The sequence below is a fragment of the Crocodylus siamensis genome, chromosome 5 (genome assembly GCF_052110815.1).
Source record: "Crocodylus siamensis isolate JL-2025a chromosome 5, ASM5211081v1, whole genome shotgun sequence".
NCBI classification, from domain to species: Eukaryota; Metazoa; Chordata; order Crocodylia; family Crocodylidae; genus Crocodylus; species Crocodylus siamensis.
In genome coordinates, this window is record NC_143399.1 from 207,259,170 (window position 1) to 207,286,068 (window position 26,899).

General features: G+C 55.3%; 1 protein-coding gene across 2 annotated transcripts; it reads right to left on the reverse strand.

The window, feature by feature from the left end:
* Window positions 1–331: 331 nt before the first annotated feature.
* On the reverse strand, window positions 332–26,282 carry LOC149865274 (zinc finger protein 202-like). Of its 2 annotated transcripts, none has more exons than XM_090048072.1 (8): window positions 26,247–26,282; window positions 24,562–25,241; window positions 24,225–24,435; window positions 23,482–23,642; window positions 22,872–22,998; window positions 17,812–17,928; window positions 7,267–7,451; window positions 332–6,772 (listed from the first exon to the last, which is right to left on the reverse strand). In XM_090048072.1, the coding sequence occupies exons 2-8, from the start codon at window positions 24,937–24,939 to the stop codon at window positions 5,744–5,746; spliced, it is 2,208 nt and encodes a 735-aa protein (XP_089904198.1). In that variant the 5' UTR covers window positions 24,940–25,241; window positions 26,247–26,282; the 3' UTR covers window positions 332–5,743. The 2 variants fall into 2 exon arrangements, with proteins under 2 accessions (XP_089904198.1, XP_089904200.1); XM_090048074.1 differs by lacking the exon at window positions 26,247–26,282 and having other exon boundaries at window positions 6,009–6,199; window positions 6,349–6,772; window positions 24,562–25,078.
* Window positions 26,283–26,899: the final 617 nt, after the last annotated feature.

The following is a 26,899-nucleotide window of genomic DNA, read 5'->3' on the forward strand; positions in this document are numbered from 1 at the left end:
ACAATCAGACCTAGACAGGTTACAAGGGTGGGCGGATGAGAATAGGATGGGATTCAACACAGACAAGTGCTAGGTGATGCACCTGGGGGGGAACAACCGGCACCATACCTACAGGTTAGGGAACTCCCCTCTTGTCAGCACAGAGGCGGAAAAGGATCTTGGAGTCATTATTGACTCCAAGATGAACATGGGCCGGCAGTGTGGGGACGTGGTCAGGAAGGCCGACCGCACCTTGTCCTTCATCCACAGATGCATCTCGAGCAGGGCCAGGGAGATGATCCTCCCCCTCTATGTGGCACTGGTCAGGTCGCAGCTGGAGTACTGTGTCCAGTTCTGGGCGCCGCACTTCGGGAGGGATGTGGACAGCATGGAGAGGGTCCAGAGGAGGCCACTTGCATGGTCGGGGGCAGCAGGGCAGGCCCTATGAGAAGAGGCGACGGGACCTGAACCTGTTCAGCCTCCACAAGAGAAGGCTGAGGGGGGATCTTGTGGCTGGTTATAAACTAGTCAGGGGGGATCAGCAGGCATTGGGGGAGTCCCTGTTCCCCCGAGCACCGCCAGGAGTGACCAGGAATAACGGTCACAAGCTGGCAGAGGGGAGGTTTAGGCTAGATATCAGGAGGCGCGACTTCACGGTCAGGGCGGCTAGGGTCTGGAACCAGCTTCCAAGAGAAGTATTGCAGGCTCCTACCCTGGGGGGCTTTAAGAGGAGGCTGGATGAACACCTTGCTGGGGTTGTTTGACCCCAGTACTCTTTCCTGCCATGGCAGGGGGTCGGACTAGATGATCTACTCAGGTCCCTTCCGACCCTAGAAACTATGAAACACCTGTCCCCAACTGGGTCCCAGTGGTGAGGTCATGAGGGTTATTTAAGAGGGTCCCTCCAGGAAGAAAGGGGGCAGATACTTTAAACACACACACGCGTGAAGTGTGGACCTCTACAGCTCTCTCTCATACTCTGGATGTAGAAGTTAGTAACTTAACCAGCAACCTAACTAGGTACTTAGTTGACTGTAATCTAGTTGCATAGCAAAAAGCTGACAAGCCACACAAATTTGCTCAAGGTTGTTTATCTTTCTATATTTTGCTATTGGTGTTCCTTCCAGGTCTCCCCCATCTCTCTATTTTAGCACCCCTCACTGGGTGTGCTTAAGAGGGAAGGAACCAGCTAAGGTGGGCTCGGCTATTTTACTTTCCTCCCGCACAGGAGGCTGCTGGTGAATGCTTTAGGCTAATAGAAACACCCCAAAATCCCATCTATGGGATCTCTGTATCCCAGAAGGCCCAGACAAGGACCTGACTCCGGGTGTTGGCTACAGTACCCCAGGCCTGTGGGTGTGCTCCAGGAAGAGGGTCAGCTAGACGTGGGCGCTCCAGAGGAGACACTCAGAGCTGGTTTTTGGCTGGGCACAGTGAGGTGTAGGAGCACCTCCTACTGGCCTACCAAGGGGAAAAGAGCAGCACGGATGGTGCCTGGTCAGCCCTGCACCGAGCAGTGCGCAGTGGAGCCGCAGATCTCACTGGCTCAGGCAGCCGGACTGCGGACTGAAGGAGCTGCGCTCGCACTGGGGGACAGCTGCAGGTGTTTCATTGCTCTTGGGAACAAACGCTTGGGGAACACTTCTGGAGGTGTCGGGGTGGCAGGGAATTAAGGTGCAGAGTGTATGTTACCACAACACTGCTGTTTCTTTAACTTGTTCCCGCCGTTCAGCCCCTTGACTTGCGACCCCAACCCCTATGATTTTCTGTATAGAAGTGGGAACTCCCCCTGGCTTCTTGTGCCAATTTCAGGGGAAGCAGGTTGGCAACTAGGTTGTGATCTGTAAGAACCTGTACTTTGTGGCATGGCTCTTCAAAGTATTGCCACCACTGACCAGAAGCTACTCATGCCCATGAGTTGACAGGTTAGGATCTCAAGATTTCTTTTCTGCTGCGGTGAGTTCGCAGGAAAAGAAAATGCAAGGATGGAGGATTTGGTCTGGGCCCTGCCATTATGAAAGCACCACACCTATTACAGTGCTGGATGCATCTATTTCTACCACAAATGAAAGGTGGGGTCTGAATGAGCTAGCAAAGGGGCAGGGGTGAAGGCCCATTTCAGATATTCAAAGGATCACTGGGCTTCCACGGGCCAGGAAAACTAGGGTGGGGAGAGGGGTAGGAATAGATAGCAGCAAACCTGGCACAGGCTGCCAGATGTGGGAAGTGCAGCTGGGCTCTAAATCACCACCTCCAACTTCACCTTGCTCAGCAGCCCTTTGGGTCTCTGCCATCTGAACCAAGGGAAGAGAAATCAAAAGGGAAGATGTACTGGATTAATTCCTCCTGGTGCGAACGCCATCCTCAAATAAGAACTGGCACATGACATGGCTGTGGTCATGGGGGTAAGTGAAGCCCTGACCTCTCAGCAGGGTCTCAGTGGGACTCTCCCATGTTCCCATTCACCTGCTGGAGCTGCTGTGGGACAGCAGCAGACATCTGGCCTTTCTCTTTGCAGGAAATGAGGCTGGCTGCATTCCCACATGGGGCTTGACCCATTTTGGATAGTGGGGGCCTTAGTGGACTTTGGGGCCCCCGTGCTCCTATTTGATCCTGCTCAGGGCTCTCACAACAAATGCTTATGCATCTACTTTTGCAATGCACTACTCTCTTCTGCATAAGACTATGTTACAGAAAACAGTGAGAACTACATTGGGGAAGCAGGCTTTGAAGTCAGGCCTTCTGAAGAGACATCAGGGACCTTGACTGATCTGCACACATGCTCTCCTCTTGGAAAGGGGTGGTTTGGATTCAATTCCTTTGACACACACTCCCTTACCTACACACATTGCCCCAAAGCGCTACCACCCCTTAGAAATTCAACAGTACATTCAGAATTTCTTGAACAAAATCCCATCCCCTCCCTTCTTTCTGTGGCCACCTCCAAGAGAAACCAGTCCACCTGCCAAACACCTGGCTCATTCAGAAGTCATGTTTATTTTCTTAAATGCTGTAATATAGGAGGAGGCAGATTTATATACTGGAAGGTATCAACAAAAAGAACAATTATGGAGATGAATGAGTGTGCTCATAGAAAATGAGGGTTGGAACAGACATCAGGTCACATCTAGTCCAACTCGCTGCTCAAAGCAGGACCAGCCCCAACTACATTGTCCCAGCCAGAGCTTTGTCTAGTCAGGTCTTGAAAGCCTCCAAGAATGGAGATTGCACCACCTCTCTAGGTAACCTGTTCCAGTGTTTTACTACTCTCCTAGTGAGAAAATTCATCCTAATATCTAACCTAAATTTCGCTTGCGTCAACTTCAGATGGTTGCTCCTTATTCTGTCATCTGTTCCTACCAAGAACAGTTCAGTACGGCTCTGTGAAGCGTCAGGTGCTAGGTGCTGATTCGATTCAGAGATTTGGCCCAGTTTGGTGGCCAAATTTCCAAATGTGAATCGAATCTAGAGACCAACTGAAAGGTCCATATAGATTCGAATAGATTCAAAAAGGATTTGGAGAGCTTCGGCTATCTGGGCAGTCCTCACTCACTGCAGCAAGGACCTGAACTCAGACTGTGCTGGTAAGTAGGGATGGGGAAGTGGAGTCTGGAGGAGAGGGACCATGGAGGGACCCCTGCCAGGCCCCATCCCCCCATGGCTGCCCTGCCTGCCCCAGGTCCCGGACCTTTAAAAAACAAACAAAAAAACACTGTACTCACTGGCTGCTGCAGCGGCCTTGGGGCTCCTGGGGACTCACGGAAAAGACCCTCCACACCAGGGAGTTGGGGGGCAGTGGGGATTGTCCCCAGTTGGCAGGAATCAGTGAGTGAGGGCTTTTTTTTTTTTTTTTTAAAGGGCCAGGAGCTGGGGCACGTGGAGCAGCTATGGGGGGGAAAAGGGGGACTGGGAGAGCGGGCAGCAGTTGTGGGGCTCATGGCAGAGCTCCCCATGCCGCATTGGGCAGCAGGGATCACCCCCCACCTGGCCGCAGCTAGTGAGTGGGGGCTTTTTTTTTTTTTTTTTTTCCAAAGAGCCGGGAGCTGGGAGACTAGGTGGAGCAGCCATTGAGAGCGAGCAGGGGATGGGGCTGATTTGGCTGTGGCCGAATCTCCAAATCAGATTTGGCCAAATTGATTTGGGACAGTGATCTGAATCACCAAATCAAATCACTGTCCCCCAAATTGGCCGAATCTGAAGCAAATACTAGCTGCTTTGCACAGGCCTACAGTCCAGCTCCATCCTATTTGAACTCCATTACAGGGAGTTGAAGGTTGCTATCAAACCTCCTCTCAGTCTTCACGTCTCCAGAATAAATAAGCCTTGTTTCCACAGCCTCTCCTCACAAGTCATGTCCCCCAGCCCCTTTCTGCAAGAGGTTGGGGGAACTTGACCACATCCTTCCTGTAGTGGGGGGCCCAAACCCGGACACAGGACTCCAGATGTGGCCTCACCAGTGCTGAAGAGGGGGAAGAATCACTTCCCTTGACCTATTGTCAACACCCCCTCTAATGCAGCTCAGAATGCTGTCAGCCTTCTTGGCAACAAGGGCACACTGCTGGCTCATATTCAGCTTCTTTTTCATTGCAACCCCCAGGTCCTTTTCTGCAGGATGGGTTATTAAACTCTCAGAGTAGCCCCTACAGGACTCTCATGGAGCCAGATGGCTTTGGCACTACTAGGGAAGCATCAATATTCCCAATGGGAGATTATAACATGCTGCACTTCACCCAAAGGACACCTTCATACTTCCCCCACCCTTCCATAGAAGTGGCAGGACCTGTCACAGGCTGCACCTCCTTTACCCCAACAATCACATTTAACCCAGAAAAGAGACTCTATTTCCCCCTAAACAGAGGGTCATTCAAAAGGGCAGGGTCCTTGGCTGCAGAGCAGGACATGGGACTGATGCCTTGAATATAACCAACACCTGCTCCTGAGGCTTAGCAAAAACCCCTGGATTGTGGTGAAGCCCCTGATAAGGGAAGGGGCTGAGAAATGAGAGCGAGATATTCCACGGAAAAGATTCTGGGCCCTGGTGTGTTCCCATGTCACAGCTCTGCAGAGGTATCATGTTAAGTTGTGGAGTGTGATTTCCAACAAATCTGTTATAGAAAATGGCATTACAGGAAGGAGAACAGGGGGAGCAGCTGGCACCTGGTGGTGCAGAGATGTGATGAGGGGCCAAGAAGCAAAACCTGCCAAAACTGGGCTCACAGGATAGCAGTAGCAGTTTCCTACAGACCCCAACAGGCACGTACAGGCATGGGAAAAGGGTGATGTGGTGGGAAGGAAAGGCATGGTAAGGGTGGAAGGCAGGGAATGCTTCCCTAGCAATAAATGTCCTACTTCCTACAACTCTGGAGCCTCGCGTACAAGAACCCGGGGACCAGAAGGGAAGTCAAAGCTGAGAGTCAGCCAAAGACAGTCCCTGGGGGTCATTTGGAGCCAGCTCTCTTGGGGAGGGCACTTCTTCCCCCCTGGGAGCACTGGCTGCTTTTAGAGAACGATGGGGATGGCACAGGCTCCAAGACAGATGCTGGGGGACCCTGTTAGAAGATCTTTGCACCTGGGCAGCATTTCCCTGAGGTGTTTCCTTTTAACCCTTCACCCACATCAAGCGTGGGAGGCCAGCCTGTGTGTCATTCAGGTTCTGCAGTGCCCTAGAAGGGCTGAACCAAGGGTGAACAGTTGCTGCATCTCGTCAGCATGAGACTGCTTCCCTGGATTCAGATGCTGATGGGTGCTGAGCAGGTATACATCCCTAAGCCCTTCCTGTATTGCTGGCAGAATTATGGATGCTCCCAGATATGGATGCACTGGTGCTGGGCCAGTTTGGAGGAGTGCATTGATGTGGCTTCTCCCCTACGGACATGAGTCGGTGTTTGGTCAGGTAGGAGGACTGGGTGAAGCTCTTGCCACACACCTTGCACTGATGTGGCTTTTCCCCAGTGTGGATTAGCAGGTGCTGGGCTAGGTGAGAGGATTGGGTGAAGCTCCTTGAACACACTGAGCACCGATGTGGCTTCTCTCCAGTGTGGATAAGCTGGTGACGGACCAGGTGGGAGAATCGGGTGAAGCTTTTCTCACACACAGAGCACTGATGTGGCTTCTCACCTGTGTGGATACGCTGGTGCTGGAATAGTTCAGAGGATCGGGTGAATCTCTTCCCACAGTCAGAGCACTGATGTGGCTTCTTCCCCGTGTGGATGAGCTGGTGCTGGAACAGATCGGAGGATCGGGTAAAACACTTCCCACACTCGGAGCACTGATGTGGCTTCTCCCCTGTGTGGATGAGCTGGTGCTGGACCAGATCAGAGGATCGGGTAAACCTCTTCCCACACTCCAAGCACTGATGTGGCTTCTCACCTGTGTGTATCAGCCGGTGTTTGGTCAGGTTAGAGGACTGGGTGAAGCTTTTCCCACACTCGGAGCACTGATGTGGCTTCTCCCCTGTGTGGATACGCTGGTGCTGGGCCAGGTTAGAGGATCGGGTGAAGCTTTTCCCACACTCCAAGCACTGATGTGGCTTCTCCCCTGTGTGGATGAGCTGGTGCTGGGCCAGGCTGGAGGACTGGGTGAAGCTCTTCCCACACTCTGAGCACTCAAGTGGCTTCTGCCTTATGTGCATGCACCAATGCCTGGCCAGGCTCGAGAGCTGCTTGAATCTCTTCCCACACTTGGTGCAGGAGTGCTGCACACACTGGTGGTGGGACAGGTCTTGCCAGCAGATGAAGTTCTTCCTGCACTCAGTACAGTGGTGTGTCTTCCTGCCCATGTGGATGTGTCGGTGCTGAGACAAGGAGAAATAATGGGTGAAGAGCTTGCCAACCCTGACACAGCTGTGCCTGACGCTTCCCCCTCTGCACATGTAGGTGCTTGACCAGGTCTGTGGGGTGCACAAAAAGCTCTTCCGCCATCTGGTGAAGCGATGGGATAGCTCTCTAGAATGGGTTTGGCGGTGAGCAGCCAGTGTCAAGAGGCAGGTGAAGCTCTTCCCACATTTGGTACATACATGGGGTTTCTCCCCACTGTGCTTCACCTTGTGAAGAGCCAGGAGGGATGGGTAGTTAAAGGTTTTTCTGACCTTTTCTGGGGTGGGTTTTGTCCCAGTGTTTGTCAGTGAGCCCCTGCTTCCCACTGACACCCTCTCCACTGCCTTGGCTGGGACGCAGTGCATCTTTCCAGCAGCTCTTTAGGTCTCAGCTCCACAAATTCTTCCCTGAACCCAGGGATCTTTCTGGCTGTTGCCCCTTCTCCACTCTCATGCCCAACTCAAGCTGGTACCTGATTCACTGCTACATTCTCCTTCAGCATTTGGGGCCTCCCCTGACACTCATGCCATGGCTCCTTCTCAGGTGTCAGGGGGTCCATCTCACCCAAACTCCCTGGGGAAGTCCCTGCTGGCTCCAGATCTGCAGGCCCTTCCACAGGAGGTTGCTCCTCAGCTCTGCGCAGCAGCCAGGCACCTCCTGTGCAGAGAAAAGAAACACCAGATTAGTGCCTACCCTGTTGGCAGAGGGCAAACACCGCTATTCATTCAGCTGGTATGGGCCTCAGAGCAGGCCTGCACCTTGGCACTTGTGTTCCCTAAAGAAAACAAGGTCTTCCTGCCAAAACCCCAAATGCTGGGGCTGAGGGAGGGCAGGTCCCTGTGCTGGGATAATGTTCACTGCTCGGTGGAGTTCAGAGCAGGACTCTCAAGAGTTTCAGGCCCAGCTGTCAGCCCCATCACCTCAGACCCTGCTAGGATCAGTACATATGGGACATGTGTGTTAAGACAGTACCTGAATGGCTTCATGCTCTAATGGGATAAGGAGGAGGGGAGGACTTAGAGCTGTGGCTCGTTCTTCTGAAAGGAGCAGAGCTGTGCTTCCTGCCTGCTTCCAGGGCATGGTTTGGTGCAGATGAGCCCATGAAACTTTCCTCTGCTGATGGGTCACAGGTGGGCTCCATGTCACAGGAGTCTGTACCAGGTCTAAGGTCTTGGCATGAACCTGAACCTGGAATCTGTGCCAAGTTTCAGACTTCATGACACTCAGGGCCCCATAGAGGAAACTTGAAGTGGGCAATTCTGGTGCAAATCGTGGGGAGTCACTTCTGCCCACAACTTGGAAGCTTCTGAATCCCACCAATGCCATGAAGCCCTTTAATGCAGCCTGAGACCATGATGAAACACTTCCTGGGTTCCAGATCAGCCTGACCTTCCGGGCCTGGTAGGACTCCACCTATGACTGGACCAGAGGTATTGATGGCTATACATTGTACAGAAGGGATCTTGTTGTGAGGAAGGGTGGGGATGTAGTTCTCTATGTGAAGGAGCAGTACAGTTCCCTGCAAGCAGAGATTGGCACCCAAGGAGGGGGAATTGAGACCCTCTGAGTTAGAATGAGAAAATAACATTGTGAAGGGGCTATTACAGACCTTCTAGCCAAGAGGAAGAGCTTGACTACAAATTCACTACAGAGCTGGCTGAGGCTGCATGCTCTTGGTGCATGGTCATCATGGGTGATTTCAACCACCCTGACCAGGGCTGTCCCTAGGAGAGGCTGAACTGAGGCAACCACCCCAGGCCCCACACTTTGGAAGGCCCTGTGGAGCCAGGCAGTGCGGCGCAGTGACTCCACGCTGTCACCAGCTTCACATCTGGCTGCTCAGTACTACCTCCCCACCCCCTCCGCTGCCAAATATGCCACCGAATCTAGCATGTCCGGGGACCGGGCCCTGTACACCCTGATATGGCCCGGGTCCTACACCCTGCTCGGATCGTCTCTGACCCTGACATCTCATGGGAAGAGCATTCAGCCAAATCTGATCAGTTGCAAAGCTTTGTCACTTGCATTGATGAGCAATATTTGACTCAAGACGTCTACAGGCTGACAAGAGGCAAGGCACTGCTGGATCTGGCACTGGCCAAAGGTGATGATCTCGTCAGTGACCTAAGGATCAAAGAGAAACTTGGTGACAATGATCATGAGTTGATCACATCCTCCATCTATCGCTAAGCTGGCAAATCAGTCAGCAATGCGTAAATCTTTGACTTTAGGAAAGCTGATTTTCACAAGCTCAGGAGGTTGGTAGTTGAGGCCCTAAGAGGCCATGATCTGACAGGGAGGGGAGTCCATGATGAGTGGTCACTCCTTAAGGACGTGATCCTACAAGCACGAGGGAAGTCCATTCCTGCCCATAGAAAAGGTAGCAAAAGGGCTGGAAGACCCTCCTTGTCTCAGTAGGGAACTCATGGATCTCCTGAATCTGAAAACAGAAGCTTATAGGGGATGGAAGTTAGGAACTACCACCGAGGAGGATTATGCAGCAGTGGCCTGCACATGTAGGGAGCAGACCAGAAAAGCCAAGGCTGAAACCAAACTCAAAAGTGGCTATGGGAACCAAGGACAATAAAAAGTCCTTCTTCAAATATAGAATCATAGAATCAATAAGTCGGAAGGGACCTAGACAGATCATCTAGTCCGATCCCAAAATATGCGGGAAGTCAGAAAAAAACACAGGCAAAGTCAGACCCTTGCTGAACCAGATAGGGCAGCTGACAACCAACACCCAAGAGAAAGCTAATCTCCTCAACACTTACTTTGTGTCAGTTTTCCACCAGTGCAAGGGAATCACCCTGCCTGGCAGGACGCAGGATTACCAGGTTACAGGTGAACATACGCCAGTAACTGGCAAAGATCTTGTTAGGAAACAGCTTGAGAGGCTGGACATCCATAAGTCAGCTGGCCCAGATGGAACGCACCCAAGAGTGCTAAAAGAGTTGGCTGACATAATAGCACAACCCAGTCACAAAACGCTTAGACGCAGGTCAGAAAACGTTGAGACGCAGGAGTAGAGGTGGATGTCGTATACTTGGATTTTAGGAGGGCCTTCAATACAGTATCTCATCCCATTCTCATAAATAAATTAAGAAGCTGTGACTTAGATGATTATACAGTCCAGTGGGTGGCAAATTGGCTTGGGGGTTGCACCCAAAGAGTGGTAGTGGGTGCAACTCCCAAGCACCCAATACCCTAGCATCTATGAATAGCAAGGATATCTGAGAACTCATGCTGTTCAGGAGAGGTTTCTGAAGATTGGAAGAGGGTTAATGTGGTGCCTATCTTGAAAAAGGAAAGAGGGAAGATTCAGGGAACTACAGGCCAATCAGTCTGACGTCAATCCCTGGTAAGATCTTGGGGAAAAAAAGAAAAAAAAAATCAAAAGAAACCATCAACAACAAGGGGACACTTGTCTGCCTGTACACTAATGCCAGGAGCTTGGGGAACAAGCAGGAGGAGCTTGTCCTCCTGCTTAATGCAAATAATTATGACGTCATAGGGATAACGGAGACCTGGTGGGACTCCACCCATGACTGGACCACGGGGATAGAGGGCTATACCCTGTACAGGAGGGATTGTGTTGACAAAAGGGGCGGGGGTGCAGCTCTCTATGTGAAGGAAAGCTACATGTCCCTGTAAGCTGATGTTGGCGACCGGCATGGACAGCTAGAGACCCTCTGGGTAAAAATTCGTGGGGAATACGGCACAGGGGACACAACGGTGGGAGTCTACTACAGACCTCCCACTCAAAGTCCCAAGCTTGACCAGGAGTTTGCCAGGGAACTGACTGAGGCCGCTTGCTCCAGGACCTTGGTTGTCATGGGCGACTTCAATTACCCGGACATCTCCTGGGAAGATCACTCAGCTAAATCTGAGCGGTCGCAAAGCTTTCTCTCATGCGTGGATGACCTCTACCTGACTCAAGAAGTCTATGGGCCAACGAGAGGCAAAGTGCTGCTCGACCTGGTACTGGCTACGGGGGATGACCTAATCGGCGACCTGGTGATCGATGGGAAGCTGGGTGACAGCGACCACGAGCTGATCACCTTCACCATCCACCGTAAAGCTGGCAAGTCAGTCAGCAACACAGAAGTCCTTGACTTCAGAAAAGCCGACTTTGACAAGCTCAGGAGGCTGGTCAGTGAGGCCCTAAGGGACCATGACCCCAGGGAGATGGGAGTTCAAGAAGAGTGGTTGCTTCTCAAGGAAGCGATCCTCAATGCACAAGCTAAATATATTCCAACACGAAGGAAAGGCAGCGAGAAGGCACAGCAGCCCCCCTGGCTCTCCAGGGACCTAGCGGACCTCCTGCGGCTAAAAAGGAAAGCCTACAAAGGATGGAGGATGGGATTCACCTCCAAGGAGGATTACTCCGCGCTGGTCCGGTCCTGCAGGGAGCAAACCAGGAAAGCCAAGGCTGCAACTGAACTCCAACTAGCTTCAAGCATCAAGGACAACAAAAAGTCCTTTTTCAGATATGTGGGGAGCCGGAGGAAAAGCAAGGGCAATGTTGGACCCCTGCTAAACCAGATGGGGCAACTGGCAACTGACGCCCAGGAAAAAGCCAACCTATTAAATAGGTACTTTGCGTCAGTCTTTCATCAGTCACACGGGATGCCCATGCCTGCTATGGGACAGGGAGATCCGGGTGATGGGGATCCCCTACCCTCCATCAATGCTGACCTCGTGAAGGAACACCTTGAGAAGCTGGATACCTTCGAGTCAGCCGGCCCTGACAACCTGCACCCCAGGGTACTCAAGGAGCTGGCGAGCGTCATAGTCCAGCCCCTGGCACGGGTCTTTCAAAACTCCTGGCGCTCTGGTGTAGTGCCCGAAGACTGGAAGAAGGCCAATGTGGTGCCGATCTTCAAGAAAGGGAGGAGAGTGGATCCGGCTAACTACAGGCCCATTAGCCTGACTTCTATCCTGGGGAAGATCTTAGAAAAGTTTATTAAGGAGGCCATCCTTGAGGGACTGGCCCAGGCTAACATCCTAAGGGACAGCCAGCACGGGTTTGTTGCGGGTAGGTCTTCTTTGACCAATCTCATTTCCTTCTGTGACCAGGTGACCTATCACCTGGACCAGGGAGAAGAGATTGATGTCTGTCACAGAGTGGGTGCAGGGACGGCCGTGATCCCGCTAGCGCCCCCTGCCGTGTCAACTAAAGGTGGTCCAGCCACGTCTTTGTGCTTAAGTTCAGTTACGGGAGGCTGCCTACTTCCACCTTGACACCTCGCTGGTATTACCTCCGTTCCACATGGGGTGCCCCAACACCCCCAGCCTTATGGGCAATGCGTGCCTCCAGCCTCCCCTTTAGCACGCCCCAAGCCTCGCAGCTCTTTGTGGACGACACCTGGTCCTTGTCTCCCCGCGCCCTGCCTGGCGCCTCCGGGCTAGCCTCACAACCAGCGCCCCTTATCTGGCGCCTCTGGGCTTGCCTTGCCCAGGCTACGCCCCACTGGAGCCTGTCTTGCTCTTTCTACGCACCTCACCCCCTCAGGGGCCGTTCGCCCACCTGTGGGCTATCCTGCCCCTCTCGGGGTCCTTGCCGCGCTTCTAGCGCCGCTCGCCCCTCTCGGGGTCCTTGCCGCACGTCTCACGCTTGCTGCCCCCTCTGGGGCCTCGCCCACCCCGGGGCCTATACCGCGCTCCCCGCGCCGCGCATTTCCCGCGCTTGGGGCTCAGGTGGCCACAGCTGTGCCTGGCCCCTTGACCCTTTTTTGGGTCGTTTACCCCACTGGGCAAACTACCGCCCTCACGGGCCGGGGTCCAAAACCCCGCACACCGCACCTCTCCGGTGCAAACAGCAGTGCCCCACTGGCACCGCTCACTGTGCCACTACTGGGCACGCGGGCCCCCAAATTATTGGGGAGCTCCCGTGAGGCCTCCTCACACCCCTATAGCCTCACCCGGTCCTCCGATTTAACAATAGCAAAACATGAGCCAAGCGACTGCAACATAAGCAAAAGCCCACCGGCTTATAACATAAACCACACACACTGCTGGCTCTCACCAATACCTTTCTCAGGGGTTCTCTCCCTCCCCTCGCATCATTGCAGCCGCCAAACCGACACCGTAAGCTCTGCGGCTCAGCTCTCCACCGCAGAGCTCCTGCTCCTGTAGTGGCCAGACGGGACCTGCTAGCTAGGCTCCGGCCTGGGCTGTTTACAAGGGCCCAGCCCTGCCCTCTTCTAGCCAGCTGACCAACATTAGTTGCCCTAGCAACCCTCACCTGTGCTGCCCTATTGATGGGCAGCTGTCCTCATTACTGGTGCTAGTAGTGAGCACCCTAGTGCTCTGCTACAATGTCATATATCTTGACTTCAAAAAAGCCTTTGATCTGGTATCCCACGATCACCTCTTGGCCAAACTGGCCAGTTGTGGCCTTGGCTCCACCACGATCCGCTGGCTGGGAAATTGGCTTCGTGGTCGGACCCAGAGGGTTGTGATTGATGGCAGTCACTCATCGTGGTGCCCTGTGACCAGTGGGGTCCCTCAAGGCTCTGTCCTGGGACCCATCCTGTTCAACATCTTCATTAATGATGTGGACATTGGAGTCAGGAGCGGACTGGCCAAGTTCGCCGATGACACCAAACTTTGGGGCAAAACATCCACGCCAGAGGACAGGCGAGTGATCCAGGCTGACCTGGACAAGCTCAGCAAATGGGCAGACGAGAACCTGATGGTGTTTAACACCGAAAAATGCAAGGTTCTCCACCTTGGGAGGAAAAACCTGCAGCACCCTTATAGGCTCGGCAGTTTGGATAGCACTACAGAAGAAAGAGACTTGGGGGTCATCATTGACCACAAGATGAACATGAGCCTCCAATGCGATGCTGTGGCTAATAAAGCGACCGAAACGCTGGCGTGCATCCATAGATGCTTCTTGAGCAAATCCCGGGACGTCATTCTCCCCTTGTACTCGGCCTTGGTGAGGCCGCAGCTGGAGTACTGCGTCCAGTTTTGGGCTCCACAATTCAAAAAGGATGTGGAGAAGCTTGAGAGAGTCCAGAGGAGAGCCACGCGCATGATCAGCGGTCAGGAAAACAGATCTTACGACGACAGGCTGAGAGAAATGGGACTCTTTAGCCTGGAAAAGCGCAGGCTCAGGGGTGATCTGATGGCCACCTGTAAGTTTATCAGGGGTGACCACCAGGATCTGGGGGAACGTCTGTTCACCAGAGCGCCCCAAGGGATGACGAGGTCGAACGGTCACAAACTCCTGCAAGACCGTTTCAGGCTGGACATAAGGAAGAATTTCTTTACTGTCCGAGCCCCCAAGGTCTGGAGCAGTCTGCCAGCGGAGGTGGTTCAAGCACCTACACTGAACACCTTCAAGAGCAAATTGGATGCTTATCTTGCTGGGATCCTATGACCCCAGCTGACTTCCTGCCCTTTGGGCAGGGGGCTGGACTCGATGATCTCCCGAGGTCCCTTCCAGCCCTGATGTCTATGAAATCTATGAAACAACAGGCTAATGGAAGGCAACGTTTTGAGAGAGAGCCAACATGGCTTTGTTGTGGCTAGGTCTTGCCTAACCAACCTCATTTCCTTCTATGACCAGGTAATGTATCACTTGCACAAAGATGAAGAGGTTGATGTCACGTACTCAGATTTCAAAAACGCCTTTCACTTTGTCTTCCATGATGTCCTCATGGGAAAACCGGGGAACTGTGGGCTCGACAACCTTACGGTCTGACAGCTGGGGAACCACTGGCTCCGTAGCTGGACCTAGACAGTGATAGTAGATGGAACCAAGTCAACATGGCACGTGGTGTAGTGGCACCGCCCAGGACTCAGTACTTGGACCAGTACTCTTTAATATATTAATTAATAATCTGGATTTGGGTATCAGAAGTGAACACCTGAACAAAAGAGTACTAGTACCACAACCAAAAGAGACTTGAAAGTCATGACTGACCACAAAATGAACACGAGCCACCAATGGGATGCTGCAATCAGCAAAGCAAACAAAAAACTCTGGTTTGCATCTACCCATGCACCTCAAGTAAGACCCAAGTCATCCTCCCACTTTACTCAGCCTTGGTGAGGCTGCAGCTGGAGTACTATATCCAATTCTGGGCTCCAACTTTAGAAAAGATGTGGAGAAGCTTGAGAGTCCAGAGAGCCATGCACATGATCAGAGGTCAAATGAGCAGGCCTTATGAGAGGCTGAGAGGCATGGGACTCTTCAGCCTGGAGAAGTGAAGCCTCAGGGGGGACTTGGTGGCAGCCTAGAAGTATGTAAGGCATGTGCATCAGGAACTGGGAGAAAGTCTGTTTACCAGGGCACCCCAAGGGAAGACAAGGTCCAACAGTCACAAACTGCTGGAAGACCTTTTTAGACCAGGCACAAGGAAAAAATTCTTTACTGTCCAAGTCTCCAGGGTCTAGAATAGACCCCCACCAGAAATGGTGCAAGCATCTACTCTGGATACCTTTAAGAAATGCTTGGATGCTTATCTTGCTGGGGTGAGCTGACCCCAGCTGACTTCCTGCCCCTTGGGCGGGGGGATGAACACGATGAGGTCCCTTCCACACCTTATGTCTGTGAAATCTGTGACCAGGAGAAACCAAGGAGAGCCTTAGCTTCTATTTTGTCCAACAGTAATGACTACACAGAGCCTCTGCATACCATGCGACTTTCCAAGGGGAACTACAAATCCCATCCCTGAGACATGTTACAGAGGTATGGCTAGCTTGGCCCGGGGAATGAACTGTTACACTGGTGAGTGAAGATGGAAATATAAGATCATGGTATCCCAGGATAACCAGATCTGGGGCAATAAATCAAGACAACAAACCTGACTGTTCCCAAATGTCTGTCATTAGAGGGAGAAAAAGGGAATAGTTGCTTGTCTCCACACGGTTAAATTTCACAGAGTGAGAACAACACACAGACATCTGCTGAGAAGAGCAGTAAGCGAGGTGTGACTGCTCACATAGGTTCCTAGCCAAGATACAGGACCTCCATTGAACCCAGGAGGTGCACAGCCCCACCAGGGGAGACACCTTGTTGGACCTGGTGCTGGCCACGGGTGACGACCTGGTGCGGGGGCTGCGGGTGCTCGACCACCTGGGTGACAGCGATCATCACCTGCTGGGATTCACCATCCAGCGCAAGGTGGCAAAGGCCTGCAGCAAGGCAGCAGCCCTAGATTTCAGGAGGGCAGACTTCACCGAGCTAAGGAGAACAGTCGGGGAAGCACTGAGGTCCCAGAGGGGAGAGGAGTCAGGGGTCCAAGGAGAGTGGTCGTTCCTTAAGATGATCTTCCAAGCCCAAAGGGAGGTAATCCCAACACAGATCAAAGGGAGCAGGAGGGCGCAAAAGCCCCCATGGCTCACCAAAAGCATCCGGGAATGTCTCCTAGCTAAAAGGGAGGTGCACACGCAATGGCAGGGAGGGGCCATCCCCAGGGAGGACTACACGCAGTTGCTCGGGGCTGCAGGGGGGGCAGTCAGGAAGGCCAAGGCAGAGATGGGACTGGGACTAGCAACCTGGATCAAGGACAACAAGAAGTCCTTTTTTAAATACACAGGGGGCAAAAAGAAGGTACCGGGTAACGTGGGGCCCCTGCAAGACACGCTAGGAAATCTGGTCATCTCACCAGACAACAAAGCTAACCTATTTAACAATTTCTTTGCCTCCATTTTCCTGAGCAGGGACCAGGTCACCCTCCGCACCGGGATTCCCTCAGGCCCCAGGGGAGGTGCACCAAGGCCAAGGATCAGGGAGGATCTAGTCAGGGAAAGTCTGGAGGGACTGAATGTACTTAAATCAGCAGGGCCGGATGACCTCCACTCCTGAGTGCTGAGGGAATTAGCTGTGGTCATTGTGGGACCCCTGGCACGGCTGTACGAGCACTCTGGTGTGGTGCCAGAGGACTGGAAGAGGGCCAGCGTGGTTCCCATTTTCAGAAAAGGAGGAAGGAGGACCCAAGAAACTACAGGCCGGTTAGTCTCACCTTGGTCATGGGTAAGCTTTTTGAGAGAGTTATCTTGGTGCATGTCCGCGAGGGGCCAGTGGGGGAGGTTATGTTCAGGGGCAACCGACACGGGTTCATTAAAGGCAGGTTCTGTCAGACCAACCTGGTTGCCTTCTGCAACCAGGTCACACAAGTCTTAGACACAGGCGTAGCACTGGATGTAGTCTTTCAGGACTTTAGGAAGGCCTTCGACACTGTCTCTCACCCCGTTCTCATTAAGAAACTGGGGGACTATGATGTAGACACCTACACAGTCAAATGGGTCACGAACTGGCTGGAGGGCCACACCCAGAGAGCGGTGGTGGACGGGTCATTTTCAACTTGGAGGGATGTGGGCAGTGGGGTCCCCCAGGGCTCGGTCCTCGCGTTCCGCACTGTTCAACATCTTCATCAGTGACTTGGACGAGGGGGTAAAAAGCACCCTGTTCAAATTCACAGACAACACTAAGATGTGGGGGGATGTGGGCACACGAGAAGGGAGGAATAGGCTACAATCAGACCTAGACAGGTTACAGGGGTGGGTGGATGAGAACAGGATGGGATTCAACACCGACAAATGCAAGGTGCTGCACCTGGGGAGGAACAACCGGCTCCATACCTACAGGCTGGGGAACTACCTTCTCGTCAGTGCAGAGGTGGAAAAGGATCTTGGAGTCATCATTGATGCCAAAGTGAACATGGGCCGGCAGTGTGGGGACGCAGTCAGGAAGGCCAACCACACCTTGTCCAAGGAGGTGATACTACTCTCTATGCAACAGTGGCCAGGCCACAGCTGGAGCACTGTGTCTGGGTGCCGCACTTCAGGAGGGATGTGGCCAGCATGGAGAGGGTCCAGAGGAGGCCACTCTCATGGTCAGGGGACAGCAGGGCAGGCCCTAGGAGGAGATTGTGGGACCTGAACCTGTTCAGCCTCCACAAGAGAAGGCTGAGGGGGGATCTAGTGGCCGTTTACAAACTAGTCAGAGGGGACCAGCAGGCACTCGGGGAGTCGGGTGGAGAGAACAGCCACAACTCACCAGACAGCAGGTCCTCAGACCTTGAGATTTCCCCACCATCCTCATCTTCACAGACCCACAGCTCCACCTGTCCTTGCTGGATGCGGCAGATTAAGTCAGGTGTGGGACCCTGATACCCTGTTTGGGGAAGTGATTAAACAGTGTTAGTGACTGGGTACTGGATGCAGAATAACCAGCTGGGATATAGAGAGTGTGGCGGGCCAGTAGGGGGCGCTCCTGGTTTGAGCCGCCCACCTCCCTGCGCCCAACCACCTTCCAGACTCCGAATGCCTCCTTGGGGTGCCTCACGTCCGGCCGACCCCTTTCCTGGAGCACACTTGCTAGCCTGGGGGTAATGTAGTTGCCGCCACCCTGAGAAGGGACTGTCTCGGCCCTGTGTCCTCGGGGAAACACAGGCCTAAAGTCCGACGGATACTTGACCCAGTACAGGCACTTGGGGCACTTCCAAGTTAGGGGGCAAAATGTAAAGTTTCCCTTAGTCTGCAGACCTAAGGGGTCTCTTAGGCATAATTTAGACCCACCCCTCAATAAGTCTCCCACACCGGTCACAAAGGAGGACTTTATTGGTTACAGGGGTAGGGTGAAAATAGGGTACAAGATTGAGCAATATCCTAGAAATTCTAAAGAGCAAACAGTCTGGCTGAGCTAGCCTTTTGATCACGCATCTGAGTGACTACCAGCTAGATATCTATCAGCTCTCGAGTAGCTTACTCACATGCATCTTCCAAAGGCAGGTGAAGTTTCCCTTTGGAGGCAGGTGGTTCCTTGCTCATGAGTTTTGGGGGAGAGAGCCAGTTTCAGATGGTAAAGCTCCTCTGTGTCCCCTGCATGGCTGCTGCCCCCTCCTCCTGGGCAGTCCTAACTTATATAGCCCCTGTGACCTCATTCACCTGGTCCAGTGGAGGCCAGCTCCAGTTGGCTGTCGGCCAACCAATTTGAAATACATCACTAGCTGCCGGGCAGATTCCAGCCCACCAGGTAGATGCCCCTCGCCCAGGTAGCTGATGCCAGTCACATAGGCAGAGGGAGCAGGTTTCCCCCCTCCCTCAGGAATGCAGCCAGCTCAGGTTACCTAAAGAGATAGGGTAAGTGTGTGCCTCCTCTGCTGGGCCCATCCTAATCAAATGGTCACAGCACGGAGATTTAATCATATTGTCACAGGGCAGAGATTTTGGGGAGAAACCAAGGTGGCTTTCTGCCACAGGGAATAGATTTCATAGACATCAGGGCTGGAAGGGACCTCGGGAGATCATCGAGTCCAGCCCCCTGCCCAAAGGGCAGGAAGTCAGCTGGGGTCATAGGATCCCAGCAAGATAAGCATCCAATTTACTCTTGAAGGTGTTCAAGGTAGGTGCTTGAACCACCTCCGCTGGCAGACTGTTCCAGACCTTGGGGGCTCCTCGGACAGTAAAGAAATTCTTCCTTATGTCCAGCCTGAAACGGTCTTGCAGGAGTTTGTGACCGTTCGACCTCGTCATCCCTTGGGGCGCTCTGGTGAACAGACGTTCCCCCAGATCCTCAGTTTAAAGAAACTCAAGGTTTGTCTTATGGCTTTTATGGGCAAGGGAGAATGGTTATTTAGGATGACAGAAGGCACTGAAGGGAGAGCTGTCAGGAGATAATGGTATTTGTTACCTAGACAGTGGAGGATGGGCATAGGAAACGAAGCCCAACCACTCCCTGGTATAGAAAAGGCATTAAACTGACAGTCATCAGGGATAGGCATGGAGATGCAATGATCCATGACATATGAGGGAGCAGAAAGATAAAGCTTTTACTGTTTTCAAGGTACCACAAAGAAGAGACATTAGGCACACTTATGGATGGATAACATTTATTGTATCGGTGTAATTCCAGGCAAAGGAGTGGAAATGAACTTATTTTCAGTGCAGGTTTAAAGTGTGGACTTGGAGCAATGAAAAGCACACATGATAGGTAGCTGAAAATGAGTGGTTTTTTTCTGGGAAAGAGGGTAATTCATCATCACCAGGGCACAGGAAACGATTTTTATTTTAACTGTATTTGCCGTTGAAGCAGTCATTGCATCCAATGAGAGGATCATCCCAGGAGGAGATGAGTCCACAGGTTGGCAAATACTGCAGGCCTGAAAGCAGTTCCTGGGGCTCATGGATACGAACAAAAGGTGGCAGGAGACTGTGGGAGGGCACCTATGGTGCCTCCCACTTTAAGGTTTCAAGGTGGCAATGAAGCAGCCCGCAGGTGGGTGCTAGCCTCATCAAGGCTAGCACATGACCCCAGGGAGGCCCTGGGATTGGCTGACGGGGTGGAGCAGGCTTCATTTTAACCGAGGCCCTCAGAGATAGAGGCACCAGTCTGTTGCTCTGGTTTCCCCCCAACACCAGCCGAGCGGCTGCTCAGAAACATCTTGGAGATAAGGGCCGGAGCTGCTGGGGATAACTGGAGGTTCCTGGTCCAGCGTATGACCTAAAACTGCTCCCTGCTGGGGAAGGGTGGCCTGGTGGGACTCCCTGTGGCTGTGGAGTCCCCAGGAAATGCCAGGCAGGTTACCTCCCTGGTGAAAGGTAGAGGGGCACCTGAAAACCCCCGCCCCCACCTACAGGCAGGTTACCAATACTGGAAAAGAGTAGGGCCAGGCACCCGAGCCCATACGGTGGAAGACCCTAGTGGCTCTAGCAAGGGGGCTGGAGCAGAGAGCAGCCCAGAAGGGGCTGTGAGATGAGTGGCCCTGGTGAGAGGGCAGACTTACCCAACAGAGAATGCAGAATTACTTAAATGAGGAAACAGAATTACCAGATAAAAGAATGCTTGATTACTATATGTGATCAGGCAGACTTAGTTAGACATTGGTAAATGCCCAGTGTGTGCACCAGAAGGGAGGCCAGGTTCTAGGCCTAGAAAACATGGAGGCATGGGACACGTGTAAGGGGAGACTGAAAAATGGGCAGCCTCCTGCCTTAGTAACAACATTCATATTGTTTTTCATCAAGGTGTGGCAGATGAGCTGAGGTGGAGGTTAGCCCTTAACAGGCAGGCGGCCATAACATAGATATGGTCTACAGTTTATTGAACTAGAGAAGACATTTGAGCACTTCCCTAAGGAAATCCTTTGGAGGGAAATGGAGAGGAAAGAAAGCATCAAAAAAGCAAACAGACCTAATAAAAGGTAAGTACCTCAACCCTGCACACAAGCCAGAACAGGCCCCTGTATTAGAGAGCCTCTGGAAATGAAAACTGGTTTTCACTAGGACCTGCACCTAGCCCACTTATCACAGTGATGAGCGTCTGATCTACAGATGGATTTTAGGACGAGGAGAGGAAAACTTGAGAATGGCTGAGCAAGCTTGAGAGCACAGGTCTTAATGTAAGTACAGCAAAGCCAGAGTCTCTGGTGTATGAAGAGGAAGATATTAGGGAGGAATGTGGACAAAAGCTTCTAGTGACCCGTTGGTAGAAGTACGTGGGGTCCATCACCTGTACATGTGTCACTGGAGGAAGAGCTGAGGAAATGCATTGTCCATGTGCTGTGGCATGAGTGGCTGATAAGACTTCCGTCAACTTCTACTAGGTCAAAACCAAAGGAGGAGAAAAAGGGATTTAGATATTACAGAACTGAGCATGCTGGGATTGTTAAATGTGTTTGGAGAGGAAATCAGAATCATTTCCCCAAGGAACAACAGCTCTAAGTGCATTTACATACAACAGACTGGACATGATACGAACATGCTGAGAAGGCAAAGGGAGATCATGCTGTTAAGCAACTGCTGCATCTGGAAGCTCCAGGAATTACAAGAATGGGGAAGATGCAAGTGAAGGGGGGGTTGATCAAATGAAAGAGGATCTATCAATATGAAATGTGAGACAAGCCTGATCACTGACAGAACAGTGGGGAAAAAGACTGAAACCACCAGCCAACAGCACTCGAGGATAAGACTGTCGAAACCCAGGCAGTAGACTATGAAACTTTAGAGTTCACATTGAATCGTAGAAAGTTGAGGCTGGAAGGCACCTCAGGAAGTCACATCTAGTCCAACCCCCTGCTCAAAACAGGACCAGCCCCAACTACACCATCTCATCCAAGACTGTTTGGCTGGGTATTGGAAACCTCCAAGAGCCTCCACCACGTCTCTGGGTACTACCCTCCTAGTGAAAAAATTGTTCTAATATTGAACCTAAACTTCCCTTGCTGCAACCTGAGACGGTCACTCCTTGTTCTGACATGTCACTACTAAGAACAGTCCAGCTCCATCCTGTTTTGAACCCTCCTTCAGGTAGTTGAAGGCTATTAAGTCCCCTCTCTGTCTCCGCTTCTGCAGTCCCCAGTGGTTCGGTGGCAGAGTCCTTGTCTGCCACACAAAAGACCTGGGTTCAATTCATGGACCGTTATATAAATACAGCCATGGAGGCACCAAACATCTGGACCCCATCTGGCCTTGGAATCTGTTGCAGAGGCCTAAAGGGCAGATGCAAGATCTGGGCAGCCTCCACTCCTCAAAAACAAAACAAAACAAAACAAAACACCACACAAATACGCTCCTGCCGTGGCATATGCACTGAAGGACTGGGTGACCTCTCATGCATACACCATGATCTGGAAAGCTCAGTGGTTGCCAAACAATCTCCTTATCTCTAGACTAAATAAATCCAGTTCCCTCAGCTTCTCCTCACAAGTCATGTCCCCCGGCCCCCTTAACTGCCCTCCGCTGGACTCTCTCCAGCTTGTCCACATCCAAGGGCCCAAAACTAAACCCAGAACCCCAGATGTGGCCTCCCCAGTGCTGAACAGAGGGCAAGAATCACTTCCCTGCACCTACTGGCAACACACCTACTAATGCAGCCCAGGATGCCATGAACATCCTTGGCAACAAGAGCACACCGCTGGCTCATATCCAGCTTATTTTCCACTGTCACACCCAGGCGCTTTTCTGCAGAGCAGCTGCCCTGCTGGTCACCCCCCACTACGACAAGCTGCTCTTCTGCCAGACTCACTAGTCTTCCTGCACATCAGGATGGTTTGTTCCTGCACTCTCAGTAAGCCTTCTTTAAACTACTCCAGAGAGAAGCAAGAACCAGCACTTTACCCAGGGAAATGAGGGCGTCGTAATTCTTCAGCATCTGGTCCCGGTAAAGCACCTTGTCTTCGTCTTCCAGCAGCTCCCACTCCTTCTGCGTGAAGTACACAGCCACGTCCTCAAACACCTCCTGGAGCTGCAGGCACAAGCGTTACACCATCAGTGTCTCCTCTTCCAGCTGCTTCCAGACCCCTCAGCCCTGTCTGCCAGGACTCTGTACTACAAGTAACTGCACGTCTAGCCACGACAGGCAGGGGTGCAAAAGTCCCCTTTAGTCAGCTGACCTGTGATGTGGACGCACGTGGGGACACAGGACTTAGCCCAGCTCAGCACCTTCTGTTTGCTCGGCCCCTTGAGGCAGCCGGGGCAGCACTTTTAGGGGCAGGGAGCCCCAGCACCTCGTGCTCTGACCAGGCATCCCTGTGCCAGCACCCCTTGCTCTCTGCACTTGGAAGGGAGCTCCTGCTAATGCAGCCTGGTGCGTTTCCGTGTTTGTCACCACAGGCTTGTTGCTCTTCAGAGATCTCCGCTCCCCAACTTCTTTGCACCACCCCTGGCTCCTCCTGGGCTCTGCCCCAGCTGTACTCCCGCCCCCAACTGAACCTGGTGCCCTGCTCACCTCTTGCTTTGGAGGCCTGCCCTGCCCCTTCTGCACTTGGCCCAGCTCACGTGTCAGGCAGCCCCTGTCCTCCAGTCTCCCTGGGGAAGTCCTGTGCAGCTCCAGGTTTACAGGCCCTTCTCCAGGAGGCTTCTGCTCGGCTTTGCTCTGGGTCCCAGCACCTGCAGGGTGGACAAGGCACAGGTGAGCCCTGGTGAACTGGCATGGGGAAAGCCCCACTAGTCTACTGTACTGGGCTGGGAGAGGCTTCATTGTGTGGAGAGCGGGGAGAAGCCCTGGGGAAGGGCCTCGTCTGGGGCACCAGCCTGAGGAGCTTTTGTCTGCTGACATCGCCCAGGTCTCCTCTGCTCTGGGGGAATCTGCAAGACGGAGGCCTGGGTTAACTCTACCTGACCCAGACGGAGACACTGGGGAATCTCACCTGCACCAGCCCCTTATGGGGCATGGGGGGCTCATGGAGGCACGAGAAACGGACGAGCGAGCACTGACTGCTGGGACACGAATAAGGTTCCTGACTGGTATCGTGGCAGCGCGACAAGGCCCAAGCAAGATGAAGCCTCTCTCTGCTGGGTGCTGCACTCAGGGGGAAAGACCGAGGGTCCCAGCCTGGGAGACACCCGCCCGCAGGGACCAGCGCTCGGCCCCCCACCCACAGGGCAGACACGCGACCCGCTCCCCCACGCGCAGGACGGCCTCGCCGGCACCCAGACCTCACACGCCCGGGCCTCCACCCTGTCCCTCACCTGACGCCTGGCGGGGCGGGGGCTCCTCTCTGGGGACGCGGGGTGGCCGGTCCCGAGGCCCCGGGGTTCCCCTCTGCCCTGCCTCCTCCAGCGGCCTGTCGGCACCACGGGCCTGCGGCTGCTCCAGCCAGGCATCACCAGGCTCCCGCCGCGCCCCCGTGGGCTGCATCTCGTCTGCCGACGCGTCCTCGACCTTCCCCCTCCCTGTGACCTGGGGACGAGACAAACGCATCGGTGGGGAGCAGGGACGTGGGGGAGACAGGGCGGGGAGGGAGCACCCCTGAAACACGTGGAAACGGGGACAGCAGCATCCACGATCGGGGTGAAACCTGCTCACCTGCAGTTTCTCGTCCTCCTCCTGCTCCACTTGAAACCCCTCGGCCAGGGTCACGGCCTCGGCGCAGGTCTCCACGCCGCGCCCCCACTCCCAGCTCCGCATCCCCGGGGGCAGGATGGCCAGGAACTGCTCCAGCACCACCAGCTCCAGGACCTGCTCCGTGCTGCGGCGCTGGGGCTCTAGCCAGCGCTGGCACAGCTCCCACAGGTGCCTGCAAGCCTCCCGCGGCCCCTGGGCGCCCAGGTAGCGCAGGCCCCGGAAGCGCTGGCGCCAGGTCTCTGGGGCGGCGAGCTCGTCCCCGGTGCCGGCTGGGGGGTCTCTGGGGGAACCGGCCTCAGACGGGGGCTGCATGGCCTGCTCCGCCGCCTGCCCCCGCATCTCCCCGCGCGGGGCCGGCTCCTCCCGCGGCTGCGGCTTGATACGTGGCGCCCACCGCCCCTTGGCAGCGTCCCCGGTGCCAGTCCGGACGACAGGAGGGACTTGTCCTGCACGCTCAGCTCCTGCCTGGAGCCCCCCTGGGTCCCGCACCTCCGGCGTCACCTCCGGCTGCAGCAGGGCTGCGACGGGAAGGGCCACGGCTGCCACGGGCTCCAACGCAGCGACCGTCTCCCCCACCACGGCCTGGGCTCTTGGTGCGCTGCGCTCATGCACGGCGCCTGCCAGTGTCCCGTCTGCAGGGCCTGCGGGACAGGAGACCGCTGCTGGGAGACCGGACCGTGACCCTGCCCCCGCCCCAGTGTACACGAGGAGAAGCGTGCCCCGTCCCGACCCGCCACGCGCCGGTCCCCGCCCGGAGCAGCCTCGGGACCGCGCAGGTTGGGGGACCAGGCGGGCCACAACCCCAGCGCCCCGCCCCGCCCGGGCACACCCGCGCGGGCCCCGCTTGCCCGCGCAGAGGGAACGCACACCCACCCCCTGCTGGGGCGGGGCATAGTGGAGAAGCCCCGCCCCCAGGCCTCCTGGGAACCTAGCCCAAACCCGCCTGGCGCTGCGCCGGCTCCTCCCCCTCCTCGTGACGCCATGTGACGTCACGTCACGTCTCCCCCGCGCAGAGGCGGGCGGAGCTGCAGCCGCACGTGGCCGCGGGCGCGGCGGAGTCGGGCCTCTCCCCGGGACCGCCTCCAGTCCTGTCTGAGCCGCGGACACCCTCGGGGCGGAAGCGGACCCCGCGGGGAGTGCGGAGGTGTCTCCGCAGCGCCCCGCCTGGCTCGGAGGAGGCGGCAGGGGCAGGGGCAGCCTGGCGCTGCCCCGGGCCCAGGCGGGAGCGCGGAGCCGGTGCGAGCCCGGGACTGCGCAGGCCCCGTGCCGGGGAACACGGAGCTGCAGCCGGAGGCGGGCGGCACGACACAGCCGCGAGCCTGGGAGCAGGTGGGGCGGGACCGGCCTGAGGGCAGGGAAGGGCCGTCCTGTGTCCCACCGTCCCCGGGCGGGAGAGCAGCGAGCCGCCGCCGGGCTGGGGGCGGGACGCATGGCTGGCCAGGAGTGTTCCTCCGCGGCGGGCGGCGCTGCGCACGGGGCGGGACTGGGGCGGTTTTTGTGAGGAGGGACGCCGCCGCCGCCCCGCATCTCCGGGGAGAGAGGCTGTGTGGGCTCGTGCTCCCGGGGGAGCAGCGCGCTGAGCCCAGGGCTCCCCCGCTGCGCTGCGCTGCGCAGGGCCGGGGCCGGGGGTTGCGACCCAGCCTCACCCTGCTGCCGCCGAGCGAGATCCGGACTTCCGGTGGGGCTGGCGGGAGCGGGCAGGGGCCCCTGGCGTCACAGGCGTGACGCGCGAGGGGGGCGGGACGGGCAGCGGGGGTTTGCGCTCCGCTCCCGGCAGCCCCCGCGGCGGGGAGGAGGCTGCGGGACGGCGGAGGCGGTGGGTCGGGGTCCGCCCGCCCGCGGGGTGAGGGGCTGCGGGGGGGCCGTGCGCGGGGGTCTCTGCACCCTTAGGCCTGCGTTGGGGGCGGGGGCAGACTCTGCCCCCCCGACCGCGCTGCGGGGGGGGGTGCGGTTGCCTCGTCCCGAGCCCCCCCGCGGGCGGCACTCTGGGCCGGACGCGTGCGTGGGGCTGCCCTGCCGGGGGTGGGGGGCAGCAGGGCCAGGGCAGACATGCGGCTGGGGGGGCCGGAGGGGGCGAAGAGGCCCCGAGGCTGCTCGGAGCGGGGACAGTTCGGGGTCAGGGCTGGGCAGCCCTCCTCCCGTCTAGATGGGGATGGGGGACACGTCTCCCCAAGGTGGTTGGAGACCCCCAGTGGGCACCGGGGCGAGCTCCCCGCCCCAGAGACCTGGCGCCAGCGCTTCCGGGGCCTGCGCTACCTGGGCGCCCAGGGGCCGCGGGAGGCTTGCAGGCGCCTGCGGG

Coding starts and splice junctions, on each gene's coding strand:
- LOC149865274 (XM_090048072.1), bottom strand. CDS start 24,939: ATGCGGGGGCAGGCGGCGGAGCAGGCCATGCAGCCCCCGTCTGAGGCC. Junction 24,436..24,561: donor AGGAGGACGAGAAACTGCAG/GTGAGCAGGTTT, acceptor TCTCGTCCCCAG/GTCACAGGGAGGGGGAAGGT. Junction 17,929..22,871: donor CGACGCCCTCATTTCCCTGG/GTAAAGTGCTGG, acceptor TTCCCCAAACAG/GGTATCAGGGTCCCACACCT.